Genomic DNA, 16,708 nt, shown 5'->3' on the forward strand with positions numbered 1-16,708 from the left:
CACCAAAAGACTCTATTTTAATGAAAAAAATGATAAAAATGTCATATGGGAAAAATGTAGCATGACCGTGCTGAATTGTCATTAAAATTGTTATTCAAAGTGTGACAGCGCAGAAAATTGGCCTGGGCAGGAAGAGGGTAAAAGCACCTAGTAAGCAAGTGGTTAAAGGGACCACAACCCAAAATAGTAAGGAAATATAACTGTCATCCTGGACCCATCCCTGTACAACACTTATCAATTTAATCTCTTCTGTACTTTTTTCTCCTCATAAACGTTTAATAATGTTTAGGTATTGAACCTGATAATGTTATTTTTTACATTTTCTAATATATTATCCATACACTGTATCTGATATTGTATTTTTATATAATCTTTATCCATATTCTGATGAAAGGCACACAGTAAATGTCCTCAAATGCATTGGTTATCAATAAATAGATATATTGTAAACATAAAAGGTTTACAATATTGCTCCAAGACAAGTCAACACACATTTATAATCTTAATGATCTTTATTAAGATAGTGATATTTTTTAACACAATTTAACACAGATTAATGCAAAATAACATTGCTTTAGTGCAACTTCTGTGATTTCTGACTGCCATTAGTAGGTCATTACATAATTTTTTTTGGCTCTATTTGGCTCCAATCATCTACTCCCCTTTGCGTCCTACAATGAATAGAACAGCTTTATAATCAGTGAGATTGCTGACATTGCGTCTCCTCTGCACTGCATAGTAATCAATGACTAAACCCACCTTACCAAAGGCGTTTTTCACAAACTCCTCATTACATTTAAAACTATGGAACCGTTCTGCTCCAGCAATCCAGTAAGTTGCATCTACTAGCGAAATAAGTAACAGTTGGCCTCCAGGTTTTAGCAGCTTTATGATCTTCTCCAGATTCTTCATGTATTCATCTTCATTTTTACTGATAATTTCCAATATCAACATACTGACAATGCAATCAGCAAGTGGTAGTAGCACCGGGGAAGTTATCTCTTCCTGTTCAAAATCACATTTCAAAATCTGCTTGACGGATGACCTTAGGTGCATTTCCTTTTCCTGAAGTTGATCTCTGAAAGAAAAAAAAATAGTATGGACATTACAGGAAATATTTCAATATACAGTGATGTGGTGTGATAAGCAATTCTGCCAACATTCAGTTAGTGTGTAAATTTGACAAGTTAAAATAAAATTGTCGTACAAATATTAAAATAATATTGTTAATTGTCATAGTGTAGCATTTCTCCCATAGGAGTTGCTAATGGCATTGTTCCCCACTACTGCACATCCGGTCACAGCATTTCCTTTTTGTATCCAAACAGTGTTCAGACCTGGCTTGTGTTTTTGTTGTTTTATTAGGGGATGATAACTTGAATGGGGGAAGGGCAGGGCCGTCTTAATAGCATCATGGGCCCCTGGGCAAAGTAATGCACTGGGGCCCCTATCAGCTTGCCTCAATTTATCACCTACTTTCAAGAAATAAAGTAGAAATAGTTAATAGAATTAAACATAGATTCATTGGTACTTTAAATATGCAAAAAACTAAAACATTCCATAAATCAAAGACTAATCAACACAAAGGGCACAGTACAGGGGGAATGCAGTAGACATGTGCACAGTGAAATATTTTACTTCGGAATTTCGTTTTCGTCCGAAAAACACATTTATTTAGTTACTCCCGAAATTCGTTTTTTTATTTATTTTGTTATTCGTCAAAAATTGCATTTGTCCGAAAATCCAAATAAATCTGTCATTGAAGGCTTATGCTAAACTGTATGACTCCGTATAGTTTAGTTGCTGCGTCGAATCTTCTTAGAACTTTCGACCGACACCATAAGCCAAAGATTCAACATTTGTATGTTTTTCGCTGCTTTGTCGAATCTTTGTCGTTCATGTTGAATGTATATATTTCAAACAGAAAATGGACTGGAGATAGTGATCACTGATCAGACAGGTAACAAGACAGGGTATATAGAATCTATATAGAATCTCAATCTATAATATAGAATCTATAATAAGAAATCCCCCCCCCCCCCCCACAACACGGGCAGCCTCTGAGGCTATCACAACACTAGCAACACTAATATCACTAATATCACTATCAGGTTCACAACACTAACACAATAGCAGCAGATTATTATGAAAAAGTTAAGTTGAACTGTAGCTTGCTTCACTATTGTTCTGCTGTTCTTATGCTTAATTACTAAACAATTTAGGTTCTCTGACAAACGGACCAGCTAAGATTGATTGACTTTGTTCTGAAATGATTCAGTGTGTGTGTCTCTCTCTGCTAGCAATCGTTAAGTGAAAGTAAGTTGGATGTACGAGTGTACTTAGTTCTAGCTATTTTACTGCTCCTCCTCTTTGGTTACAATCAGCCAATAACATTTATCATCATCATCATTTTTACTTTACTTCCCCCACCCAATTCCAGCAGTGATCTTTTCTCTCTGTGTCAAATCTTTTCTCTCTCTGTCGAATCTTTTCTCTCTCCGTCAAATCTTTTCTCTCTATGTAGAATAATCCTGGACTAATAGAGTTAAGGTTAGGCAAATTCGACCACAGGTTTGATAGAAATAGATTGTTATTGTCAGCGCCATGTCGAATCTCCTATCTGTATCAAACTGTTGTCACAACGAAAACGAAAATAATGCATTTATTGACGGATCTTTCGTTTTTCGGATTCTGCACTTTCGTTATTGTTTGTTAAAACGATAACGAAAATACCTGAAATTCGGACGAAAATGTATTCGGACGAAAACTAATGCACATGTCTAGAATGCAGAAGGGCACAGTACAGGAGGGGTCAGGAGGGCACAATGTTAGGATCCAGAGGGCACAGTATAGGTTCTGGGATGCTTCCTGGGACACAGCCATCTTGGGACAGTTTAGTAAAAAGCCAGACTGTCCCAGAAAATCCGGGACAGTTGGTAAGAATATTGGGGGGGCCCCATACACCTGGGGCCCCTGGGCAGTGTCCAGGAGCGCCCTTGCATTAAGATGGATATGGGATTATGGAATACTCAACTTGAAAATGTCCAACAACTTCATCCCTATTTACAGATTTATCTTCTTCCTTCTACCTGCACTAACTTGGTTCCCTTGTACAGCTCCCCTGCTGGTTCACTCCTGGAGGAACTAACAGTCTTCACTTAGTTCAGCAACAGACCGTTACAGGCTAGGAATAGGGATAAGCTTGATGTTCGGGTCAAACACAGTTTAACTTGAACATCGGGTTCACAGAAAAACAAACATTTTGGGGTGTTCACGGAAAATTTGAGTGCCGCGGAATGCCCCATATATATATATCTTGTGTGTGTGTGTGTGTATGTGTATATATATATATATATATATATATATATATATATATATATATATATATATATATATATATATATATATATATATATATATATATATATATATCGCCTGAAGTGTATTAGAAACAGTACACTACAGAATGTCTACAGTGCTTTTGGTGGTGTACTGTTTTTAATACACTTCAGGTGGTGTACACAGTATCTAATACAGTGTGTACAGTTTCTAATAAACTTCTGGTGGTGTACACAGTACATAATACATTGCAGCCATTGTACAGTTTCTATTACATTGCAAGTGATGTACACAGTATCTAATACAGTGTGTGCAGTTTCTACTACACTTCTGGTGGTGTACACAGTACACAATACAGTGCATCTGTAGTACAGTTTCTACTACTTTTCTGGTGGTGTACACAGTATCTAATACAATGTGTACAGCTTCTACTATACGTTTGGTGGTGTACACAATACAGTGCAGCCATAGCACACTTTCTAATACAGTGCAGGTGATGTACACAGTATCTAATACAGTGTGTACAGTTTCTACTAAATGTCTGGTGGGGTACATAATACAGTGCAGCCATAGTACAGTTTCTAATACAGTGCAGGCAGTGTACACAGTATCTAGTACAGTGAGTACAGTTTCTACTACACTTCTGGTGGAGTACATAGTACACAATACAGTGCAGCCATAGTACAGTGTCTAATACAGTGCAGGGGGTGTATACAGTATCTAGCACAATGTGTACAGTTTCTACTACGTCTGGTGGGGTACACAGTACACAATACAGTGCAGCCATAGTACAGTTTCTAATACAGTGCAGGCGGCGTACACAGTATCTATTACAGTGTGTACAGTTTCTACTACACTTCTGGTGGGGTACACAGTATCTAATACAATGTGTACAGTTTCTACTACACTTCTGGTGGTGTATATAGTATACAATGCAGTGCAGTCATAGTACAGTTTCTACTATTTTTCTGGTGGTGTACACAGTACACAATACAGTGCAGCCATAGTACATTTTTTACTACACGTTTCTAATACACTGCAGGCGGTTTACACAGTATCTAATACAGTGTGTACAGTTTATACTATACTTCTGGTGGTGTACACAGTACAGTGCAGCCATAGTACAGTTTCTACTACACTTCTGGTGGTGTACACAGTATCTATTACAGTGTGTACAGTTTCTACTACACTTCTGGTGGTGTAAACAGTATCTAATACAGTGTGTACAGTTTATACTATACTTCAGGCAGTGTACACAGTAACTAATACAGTGTAGGCCGAAAAGGCCACCAAGGAGAGGCAGAAGCTCACAGGCCACTAAAAGAGGGCAAGCAGCCTCTGTGTCTACAGTCAACAGTGGTGGTCGTGGACATGGTGCATCCTCTGCAGGTGGCCATGGGGCAAGCTTGTCCTTTGTTTCTGGTGCAGGCTGTGTTTTTGAGCCACAAGATGCAGAAGATTTGGTGGAGTAGATAACAAAGCTGTCCTTGATCTTCTGTCACCCAGGCTCAGAGTAGTTTGCCTTCCAATGCAGCTGCCAAAGCAGCCTATTCCACCGGCTCCTTGTCCACAGTCACACCTTCTGTAGCCCCACCATCATGCACGGAGGGGTACCCAGAATTATTTGACCACAGTGTCGGTACTTGCTGTTGGAGGATGTGCAGCGATTTGAAGGCTCTGATGATGATTCCCACGTTGAGGAAGGGAGTTACGTGATCCTAGAGAGAGGGGGTGTCACAGAAGGACAAGAAACTGACAGTCATGTTCCCCCAGCTGCAGAATACTGTCAAGTTTTCTCCAGTTATGAGGATGGAGGGGATGATGAGGTTACTGACTGTACTTGGGTGCCTGAGAGGAGGAGGCACAGCCCCAATGAGGCAGGATGTCCTCTAGGTTGCAGCTTAAGGACAGCTACCCTTTTGCATCACACCGCAGAGCTCCGTAGATGCGGGGATCTGCTGACTCCCCACTGACTTTTAAAAAGTCCTTGGTGTAGGCCTTTTTTGAAACTTATGCAGCAGATCCCACCGTTGCTGTTTCCAAACTATGCCTGAAGTGGATTAATTGTGGCAAGAACAGCAGCCGTTTGGGCACCACATGCTTAAGCAGACATAAGACGACCTGCCATTTAGTCCTCTGGTAACAGCACTTGAAAGACCCACATCAAAGAAAAAGGCAGACTTCTCCTTGCTCCTCATCTGGGATCTCCAACCCTACTATACCTCCATTCCTCTCAAAAACCTGTACTGAGAGGAATGAAGGTGTAGCAATAGGTGTCCCAAGTACTTACAGCCAATCTGCTAGCAGTCCACCACCATCTGATTTTATCTGGCAAATTTCCCTACCCCAGTTGCTGAACTATAAAAAGAAATTCAGTCTCAGCCATCTACATGCTCAGCATCTAAATTCTAGCTTGGCCAAATTGCTAGCACTGCAACTGCTGCCTTTTCAGCTGGTAGAATCTGTCCAATTTCATGAATTTGTGGAATGTGCTGTACCTCAGTGGCAGATTCCAAAAATCTTTCTTTTCACGGAAGGCCATTCTAGCTCTCTTCTGGTATGTAGAACGCAATGCTTTGGCCTCGTTGGACAGGGCAGTCATCAGTAAGGTTCAGATAACTGCTGATAAATGGTCCAGCAGGCATGGGTAGGGATGTTACCTTTCCTTCACGGTGCACTGGGTAACTCTGCTGGCAGCTGGGAAGGATGCAGGACAGGGTTCGGTGTTGTTGGAACTTGATCCCTCACCTTGCATCTAAAATGCTAGTGGTGATTCTGCCACAGCTCTCTCCTCCAACACCTCCTCTTTTTCTTCCTCTATGAACTCTTCTGCAGATTTGTCCTCTGAACCAGCGGTGCTCCGTAAGCGTTCAAGGGGCTACGCTAGGAGACAGGAGCCACACTGGTGCAGAGATTCTGTCAGCTCTGCAGGAGCAGGCTCAGAGGTGGTTGACACCACACCAGCTTCAGCCAGGAATGGTTGTATGTGACAATGGTACTAACCTTCTCTCCGCACTCCGACAGGGACACTTGACCCATGTTCCATGTTTGGCACACATCCTGAATTTGGTGGTGAATCATTTCTTGAGCAGGTACCCAGGCTTATAGGATCTCCTGAGGCAGGCCAGAAAAGTCTGTGGTCATTTTCCGCTGGTCATACAATGCCAGTGCTTGGCTGGCTGACATACAAATGGATTTCATTCATTCATTTGTGACACAAGATGAAACTCAATGTTGGCAATGCTGCAGTGGCTACACACACAGCAGAGGGCCATCAATGAGTATCTGTGTGGGTATGGCACCAGGACAGGGTCAGACGAGCATGGCTTCTTTTTGCCACGCCAGTGGCTACTGATCAAGGATGCATGCACTGTCCTGTTACCAGTGGAGGAGACCACAAGGATGGTGAGCAGCAACAATGCATGCATCAGTGACACTGTCCCTCTAGTCTTCCTGCTGGAGCACAAACTTCATGGAATCACGGACAGGGCACTGGAGGCATAAGAGCAGGAGGAAGAGGAAGGCTTCCTTTCCTCTCAAAGCCCCCTTTATCCAGATAGAATTCCTGCGGGCCTGCCAAACACACAGGAAGAAGAAGAAGAGGAGTATTGTGTCAGTATGGATGTAGAAGATAACACTCAGCAGCAGTCTTTAAGGGATGGTTTTCAGTCCCCAGAAACCCAAGGAGTTGTACGTGGCTGGGAGGAGGTAGTTACGGATCATGTGATCCTTAGTGACCCAGAGGACTTAGACTTGAATGCCTCTGCAAACTTATGCTGCATGGCCTCCCGGATTCTGCAAAGCCAGTGAAAGGATCCTTGAATTCATGATATCAAGGAGAGGGATAATTACTGACTGGCAACCCTTCTTGATTCACGTTACAAGGGTAAGGTTTCAGAACGCATGTTTCCTTCGCAGAGTGAGCAGAGGATGAAACATCTTCAGGAGGCCTTGAAAAAAGTTTTATGCAACGCATTTCCAGACCCTGGGAGGTTACAATTTCCTGGTACTGGACAACGTGTTGCTGAGGCTTCATTCAATCAGACGAAGAGTGGTAGAGAAGGTGGCCGGCTGATCGATGCCTTTAAACAATTTTTAAGTCCTCAGAGCCAAGGTCTGATTGGTTCAAGCAACCATTGCTAGATTCTGCATTACATGGTGCAGGAATATCTAGGGGCAAGATCAGACTTGGAGACCATTCCAACAGAGCATACACTGTGTTACTGGAACTTGCAGATGGACCACTGGTCAGAACTTGCTCAATATGCAATTGAGCTACTGGTCTACTGGCCTGTCCTGCATCCAGCGTGCTTTCTGAATGCACATGCAGTGCTGCTGTAGGATTTGTAATGGATCAAAGAGTGCACCTGTTCACAGACTCCGGTTCTAGGCTGACATTGATAAAAATGAATCAGTCTTGGATCAACAGCTATCAAGCACCTGATGCTGAAGTAACTGATTGAATTTGGTATGGATGTGTGATCACTTGAAGACTGCCTATGCTGACTATTCTATGCCTCCTGCATCTTAATGATGCTAGCTTCCAACAATATGTTTGGTTTAGGGCACCACCACCACCACCCAAGGCCTATTTTTTTGCCCCTGTTTAACAGTGACATGTAATTACAATTTATTTATATAATATTTCAATGCAGGGTCCATTCCTGCACCCAACAAGAGTAACTGTAAGGCTAACAGTGTTGTGGCACCACCCCCACCCAAGGCCCAATTTTTCTACCCTTGTTTAACAGGAGCATGTAATTACATTATTTTTTATCTAATATTTCACTGTAGGGCCCATTCCTGTGCCCATCAAAAGTATCTGTGAGGGTTTACAGTAGGGCCCAATTTTTCTGCTTCCATTTAACAGGGGCATGTAAATTAAAATTTTTGATATAATATTTCACAGCAAGGCCCATTCCTGCACCCAACAAGAGTATCTGTGAGGGGTTACAGTGCTGTGACACCACAGCACTGTAACTGTGAGGGCTTAGCCCTTGTACACACGGTCAGACATTCCAATGGAGAGTGTACGATCGGACCGTGTTGTTGGATAATCCAACAGTGTGTGGGCTCCATCGGACTGTTTCCGTCAGAATATCCGATGGACCAAGTTTGAGAGCTTGGCTATAAAACTTTCCGACAACACGATCGGATCGGACTTTGTCCGATCATGTGTAGAGAATTCCGATCGGACAAAGTGCCACGCATGTTCAGATCAAATTCCTAGACCAAAGCTATTGGCTACTAGCCTGAACGTAGTCCCGTCATAATGAAATAACCTCATCACGTTCTGAACGATTGGATTTTCCGACAACTTTGTCCGGCCGTGTGTATACAACACAAGTTTCGGACAAAATCCATCAGACAAAATCCGACGGATTTTGTTGTCGGAATGTCCGACCGTGTGTACAAGGGCTTAAAGTGTTCTGGTACCACCAAAACCTAAGGCCCAATTTTCTGCAGAGTATATAGGACAGGCCATATAGTATATATACTGCTGTTCAGAGTATATAGTGCCTGGGGCACTGGGGGACCCCCATGCCATTTGTTGAAAAATTTGGGTGCAGGGTTCCCCTTAATATCCATACTAGACCTGAAGGGCCTGGTATGGATTTTGGGGGTGACATCCATGTGATTTTTTTTTTTTGTATTTTTGGTATTTTTATCTATATTGCTGGGATCCGAAAATACATTACATCTGTGAGCAGTTTTAAATAAAAAAATTTTCCTTTAGAAATTTCATTTTACTGTGGCATTGTTAGTAGAGATGGACGAACTTCCGACAGGACGTTTCGTGAACGCGGCCGGAAGTTCGCGAACCGCAAAGTTTGCGGCAGGCCCCATTGACTTCAATGGCAGGCGAACTTTAAAAACCTACAGGTCATATTTTCAGCCACAAAACAATTACTAGCTGTGCACACATAGTCCCACCACCTAGCCACTGGCATAACACATGTATGAGGTGAATCTGGGATCGACAACTACAAGCATTCTTTTTTTATATGTGAAATTTTGACAATTCAGGACTCAAGAGCGCAGGAAGGCAATGGAGGAGAGGAAAGGTCAGGGTAGGCTATGAAGAAGGTTCAGTAGAGGATCACCACACAGTGATATAGAGCACTGACACCAGCACCCTGATGGAGTGCACTGACACCAGCACCGCGATAGAGTGCACTGACACCAGCACCGCGATAGAGTGCACTGACACCAGCACCGCGATAGAGTGCACTGACACCAGCACCGCGATAGAGTGCACTGACACCAGCACCGCGATAGAGTGCACTGACACCAGCACCGCGATAGAGAGCACTGACACCAGCACCGCGATAGAGAGCACTGACACCAGCACCGTGATAGAGAGCACTGACACCAGCACCGTGATAGAGAGCACTGACACCAGCACCGTGATATAGAGCACTGACACCAGCACCATGATAGAGTGCACTGACACCAGCACCGTGAGAGCACTGACACCAGCACCGTGATAGAGTGCACTGAAACCAACACCATGATAGAGAGCACTGACACCAGCACCGTGATAGAGAGCACTGACACCAGCACTGTGATAGAGTGCACTTACACCAGCACCGTGATATAGAGCACTGACACCATCACCGTGATATAGAGCACTGACACCATCACCGTGATATAGAGCACTGACACCATCACCATGATATAGAGTGCACTGACACCAGCACAGTGATATAGAGTGCACTGACACCAGCACCATGATATAGAGCACTGACACCATCACCGTGATAGAGTGCACTGACACCATCACCGTGATTTAGAGCACTGACACCAGCACCGTGATAGAATGCACTGACACCAGCACCGTGATAGAATGCACTGACATCAGCACCGTGATATAGAGCACTGACACCAGCACCGTGATACAGAGCACTGACACCAGCACCGTGATATAGAGCACTGACACCAGCACCATGAGAGCACTCTGACACCAGCACCGTGAGAGCACTCTGACACCAGCACCGTGATAGAGTTCACTGATACCAGCACCGTGATACAGTGCACTAACACCAGCACCATGATAGAGTACACTGACACCAGCACTGTGATATAGAGCACTGACACAAGCACAGTGACAGCACTGACACCAGCACTGATACCAGCAACTCGCTGCTGGGCCCCAAAAATATAACACCACTCAACCTCTTCAAACAGGAGGGTTGGGGCATATAGTACGGTGTGCTTTTTTTGTACAAGGAAGTGAGCCAAAGGTAGAAAAAAGGTCTGTGTGCTCGATTAAATAAATTGTTTATAGAGATATACATGGTCTTCTGGTCACATGTGTTTAATTCCTCCAAGATCCATGCCTCATTCATTTTTAGAAATGTGAGGTAGTCAACACTGTCGTGAGCTAGGCGAGTGCGCTTATCGGTCACGATCCCCCCTGCTGCGCTGAACGTCCTTTCGGACAGGACACTGAAGGAGGGGCAAGCCAACAGTTCCATTGCAAATTGGGCAAGCTCTGGCCAGAGGTCAAGCCTGCCCACCCAGTAGTCCAGGGGTTCATCACTCCTCAGAGTGTCCACATCAGCCATTAACCCGATGTAGTCGGACACCTGACGATCTAGGCGTTCCCTGATGCTGGATCCGGATGAGACCTGTCGATGGGTCGGCTGAAAGAATGACCTCATATCAGAAATCACCAACACATCTTCAAACTGCCCTCTTCTTGCAAGTGCTGTTGGATTGGTACCCGCAACTCTTTCCTTGCGAGTGGGAATTCCTCCTCTGCCAGCGCGCGCAAAAGCAGAATGCAGCATTTCTCGAAGCAAGGCCTGGAAATGCTCCATTCTGATAGCCCTCTGTGACTGTGGTAACATTTCATATGCGGTCAACGGCGATATGCCACGAGTGGCAGCTCCCATGCACATGCGCGGGAGTGACATAATCGCGGCTTTGCCGAATGACAGTGCGGAGCAGCGAGACCCACTGAGAAGATGGATGCGCCACACTACAGGGGACAGCGGTGACTTCGCTGGCTCCTGTGTCAGGTAAGTGACACATAATGGACTACTATGCATAGTAGTCCATTATGCTTTACCTTTGCAGGGAATGAAAGAGGAAGTAAACCCTCTTTAACAGCATATTAAATAAGGGCATTAGCCAATGCATCCCATTGGGTAATACATTTAATCACTTCAGCCCCGGACCAATAAACACCCTAAGGACCAGAGGTCTTTTTACAATTTCGCACTGCACTGCTTTAACTGGTAATTGCGCGGTCATGCAATGATGTACCCAAACGAAATTTGCGTCCTTTTCTTCCCACAAATAGAGCTTTCTTTTGATGGTATTTGATTGCCTCTGCGATTTTTATTTTTTGCGATATAAATGGAAAAAGACCGAAAATTTTGAGAAAAAATGATATTTTCTACTTTTATTAGAAAAATCGAATAAACTCAATTTTAGTCAAACATTTAGGGCAAAATTTATTCAGCCACATGTCTTTAGTAAAAAAAATGTCAATAAGCGTATATTTATTGGTTTGCGCAAAAGTTATAGCGTCTACGAACCAGAGTACATTTTCTGGAATTTACACAGCTTTTAATTTACGACTGCCTATCTCATTTCTTGAGGTGCTAAAATGGCAGGGCAGTACAAACCCCCCCAAATGACCCCATTTTGGAAAGTAGACACCCCAAGGAAGTTGTGGAGAGGCATGTTGAGCCCATTGAATATTTTTTTTTTGTCCCAAGTGATTGAATAATGACACAAAAAAAAAAAAAAAGTTTACAAAAAGTTGTCACTAAATGATATATTGCTCACACATGCCATAGTTATATGTGGAATTGCACCCCAAAATATATTCTGCTGCTTCTCCTGAGTACGAGGATACTACATATGTGGGACTTTTTAGGAGTCTAGCTGCGTACGGCACCCCGAAAACCAATCACTGCCTTCAGGGTTTCTAAGGGTGCAAATTTTTGATTTCACTCCTCACTACCTATCACAGTTTCGAAGGCCATAAAATGCCAAAATAACACAAAACCCCCCCAAATGATCCCATTTTGGAAAGTAAACACCCCAAGCTACTTAGGCCGCGTACACACGGGCAGATTGCCTGCCCAACTAAGTTCGTCAGACAATCCGACAGACAGTCCGTCCAACTTTTGAATGAACGGACTTGACCACACACGATGAACAGACAGTCCGCTGAAAGCTTGCGCGATGACGTGTACAGCACGTACGACGGGACTAGAAATACGACGTCCAATACACTGCAATGCAACCTTCAGCGTGTAAATCCTTTCTGAGCATGCGCCATACTTAGTCCGTCCAACTTGCCTACACACGAGCGGACTGTCCGCTGAAACCAAGTTTGGACGGACAAAATTACGGAAATTCCGAAAGACTGTCCGCTGAAAAAGTCCGCTGAAGCCCACACACGAGCGGATTGTCCGCTGAAACACGTTTCAGCGGACTAAGTTGGACAGACAATCCTCTCGTGTGTACGCGGCCTTACTGAGAGGCATGTTGAGTCCATGAAATATTTTATATTTTGCCACAAGTTGCAGGAATTTTACAATTTTTTTTTTTTTGGACAAAGTTGTCACTAAATGATATATTGCTCACACATGCTATGGGCATAAGTCAAATTACACCCCAAAATAAATTCTGCTGCTTCTCCCGAGTACGGGGATAGCACATGTGGGGGACTTTTTGGGAGCCTAGCCACGTACGGGACCCCAAAAACCAAGCACTGCCTTCCGGATTTAAATATAAAATGCTACCAAAAAAACTGTTAGCGATCGCAGGGATCAGGCCTGACTCTGCGATCGCTGCAGTTATGTGTTTAGTGTTTTGTAAGTGACAGTGATCGATCGATACTGCACTTGGGTGGGCTGGGCAGAGGGGCAAAATGCAGGTGCTAGCAGGTATCTGGGCTGATCCCGCTAACAATGCGTTTTTTTGTAACCCTAAACTGCTGGGGATGCTAGTATAGATCTGATCAGATCAGATATTGATCTGTTCAGATTCTATACCACTACGGGAGGTTTATGCTTTGCATGTGGGTGTTAGCGGTACTGGCACTAACCTAGCGCTGCCTGGGGCGACGCAGACCCTGACCCTAAAAATTGATATCACCCGCCGGGTGATCAGGGGGTTAAACCTTTATTGGGTAATAAATGGTGGGTGCCCTGATGCTATAAAAAGCAAACTAACCAGAGTCACCCATAACACTTATACGGTGATCACTGGTGAAAGGGTTAACTAGGGGCAATCAGGGGGTTCAAATTTTTATTAGGTAGTATATGGGGGTCCCTGGTGCTATATCAAAACCTGACGGGGAACCTAAATAACTTACTGGCTAACCAGCGTCACCAGTGACACTTATACTGTGATCGCTGGTGAAAGGGTTAACTAGGGGCAATCAGGGGGTTAAAACCATTATTGGGTAGTATATGGGGGTTTGTGTGCCTGTGTGTACCTACATGTCAGTGTAGTGTTGGTGCACACTTACTTTCTGTCTTCTCCTCGTAGTCCGGTCAAAAAAAAACCCAGAGGAGAATGACATCACTTCCTCCTTCCTGTGTATACAATACACAGTGGGAGGAAGCTTCTCATTGGCCAGGAGCGATCGAGAGGGGGTGGCCAGAAACCAACGGCCATCCCCTCATCACGGATCGCTCCTGCAGCGAACCGGACCGCCGTATCCAGCGGGAGGGGGTCCGATCGGACCCCCCAACCGCTGGAAGGCAGGCACGTACATGTACGTGCTTGTGCCTGCCTGTGCCATTGCGATGACGTACAATGGCAATACGGCGGTCCTTAAGTGGTTAAAAGAGAACAAAAGACCTGGATGGCTTAACTCCAATGTAAAAATGCATATAAGGACGGCTAAGATAAAACATGAAAGACACATAGCGGAGGAGAGCAAAAAAAAAAATCCCAAGAAAGAAAGAAAGCATGTAAACAGTAAAAAAGGGAGGACAGACCATATTGGCCCCATAAAGAATGAGGAAAGACATCTGGTTACAAAGGATGGGGAGATGGAAAAGGTATTGAATTAATTCTTCTCAGTCTTCATAAGGGAATCTGGGGACTTCAGTAACCAAAACTGCAGTGTTTATCCTGATGACACATCACAGGAAGCACCTCAGTGGTTAACAGAGGACAGAATTAAAATTAGACTTGGGAAACTTAACATTAATAAATCACCGGGACCATATGGCTTGCACACGAGGGTACTTAGGGAACTTGGTCAAGTAATTGCCAGACCATTGTTCCTAATTTTTACTGAAGTCTACTGACTGGAATGGTACCAGCTGATTGGAGAAAAGCCAATGTAGCACCAATATTTTAAAAGTGCCCAAAATACATCCCTGGGAATTACAGACCAGTTAGCCTGACATCAATAGTATGTAAACTCTTGGAGGGGATGATAAGGAACAATATACAAGATTTTAGTAATGAGAACGGTATCATTAGCCGTAATCAGCATGGATTCATGAAGAATCATTCTTGCTAAACCAATCTACTAATCTTCTATGAGGAGGTGAGTTTCCAGCTAGATAAAGGAAGGCCCGTAGATGTGGTGTATCTGGATTTTGCAAAAGCATTTGACACAGTTCCCTATAAACGTTTATTGTACATAATAAGGTCCGTTGGCATGGACCATAGGGTGAGTACATGGATTGAAAACTGGCTACAAGGACGAGTTCAGAGTCTGGTGATAAATGGGGTGTACTCGGAATGGTCAGGGGTGGGTAGTGGGGTCCGCCAGGGTTCTGTGCTAAGACCAGTCCTATTTAATTTGTTATTTGTTAATACTAAGCTAAGCAGGATGTGAGGGGTTAGCTCGGCAGCGGGTGTGTGTGACCCCCTGGATGGGTTCACAACACAAAGTCAGGCACAGCAGACAGCGGTGTAGGTTCAAAAAACAAAAGATCCGGTTTATTTATGCTCCATGCAGTGATACATATAACAGCCAAACAAAATAAAACAAGAAAATAAATCCTGGTCAGCTTGACCTCTAACTACACACATAGACTCCCTGTCTAACAACTGGGTACAGCCTTGTGCTGCCCCAGTCCCTGTCCCTATTGTAGGGGTTTGCCACACAGGCGTTAACTCACCGCACAGAACAGATCTCAGACTCCCCAGTCTATACACACAAAACTGGTTCCAGGATGGAGCATCTCCCTATGCATGCTGGGGTTTTTTGTAGAGGTCTTAATGAGCCCACTTACTTCAGCTGGGCTCATTAACTCTTCCCCTCTAATTGTAAAAGTCTGCATAAAGCCTGAATCTAGGACACACATATTTACCATCCTGGATACAACCAGGTGACTTTACCTGCCTGCTGCCACATACCCCCCCCTCTTGTTTCAACCTTGGGGTTGTAACACCAGCAGTCAGACACGCATGTATCCGAGACAAAGCATCCACATTCCCCATTTTAACACCAGGGCGATGCTTAACTGTAAAGTTAAATTCCTGTAGGGCTAGGAACCACCTATTTACCCTTCTATTGGTCTCCTTGTTCTGAGCCATCCACTTTAAAGGAGCGTGATCAGTCACCAGGTCAAAGTGCCTACCTAGCAGATAGTACCGAAGGGAATCTAGAGCCCACTTCACTGCTAAACATTCCTTCTCAATCGTGGAGTAATTTACCTCATGGGACTTTAACTTCCTGCTGAGGTAAATGACTGGGTGCTCTTCCCCGTTCCAGACCTGGGATAACACTGCTCCTAACCCAACGTCTGATGCATCAGTTTGTACAACAAAGTCCTTAGAGAAGTCTGGTGAGTACAACACTGGCTGGCTACATACGGCTGTTTTTAAGGACTGAAATGCTTCCTCAGCCTCTGGGGACCATTTAACCATAACCGACTCTTTCCCTTTTGTCAGGTTGGTGAGGGGCACAGCCTGAGAAGCAAAATGGGGAATGAATCGTCGATAATAGCCAGCGATTCCCAGAAAGGCTCGTACCTGTTTCTTGCTGTTGGGACGTGGCCAACTCTGTATGGCCTCGACTTTATTGACTTGGGGTTTTATCACCCCCCTCCCAATAGTGTACCCAAGATATTTGGCCTCCTCCTGTCCAATGGTACACTTCTTTGGATTGGCCGTAAACCCAGCTTCCCGGATAGAGTCTAGGACTGCTTGTACTTTTGGCAAATGTGAGACCCAGTCTGTGCTATGGATAATCACATCATCCAGGTAAGCTGCAGCATATTTCTGATGGGGCCTCAGAATCTTATCCATTTTCCGCTGGAATGTTGCCGGTGCATTCTGTAACCCAAACGGCATTCTCTTATATTGGAATGCCCCATCTGGGGTTACAAACGCAGTTTTCTCCTTGGCCGACTCGGCCAGGGGAATTTGCCAATAC

At 44.1% G+C, this 16,708-nt stretch overlaps 1 protein-coding gene across 1 annotated transcript in view; it reads right to left on the reverse strand.

Moving 5' to 3' along the window:
- Positions 1-590: 590 nt before the first annotated feature.
- The window catches only part of LOC143933278 (nicotinamide N-methyltransferase-like), a 147,659-nt gene continuing 131,541 nt past the window's right edge, over positions 591-16,708 (reverse strand). Inside the window, exon 3 of the mRNA XM_077456163.1 lies at positions 591-1,078. Coding sequence (XP_077312289.1) covers positions 655-1,078 — 424 coding nt within the window. The 3' untranslated portion in view covers positions 591-654. The remainder of the gene's footprint in view (positions 1,079-16,708) is intronic.

Source organism: Lithobates pipiens, unplaced genomic scaffold, assembly GCF_037356315.1.
Source record: "Lithobates pipiens isolate NorthernLeopardFrog02 unplaced genomic scaffold, aLitPip1_a1.2 Scaffold_27, whole genome shotgun sequence".
Taxonomy (NCBI): Eukaryota; Metazoa; Chordata; class Amphibia; order Anura; family Ranidae; genus Lithobates; species Lithobates pipiens.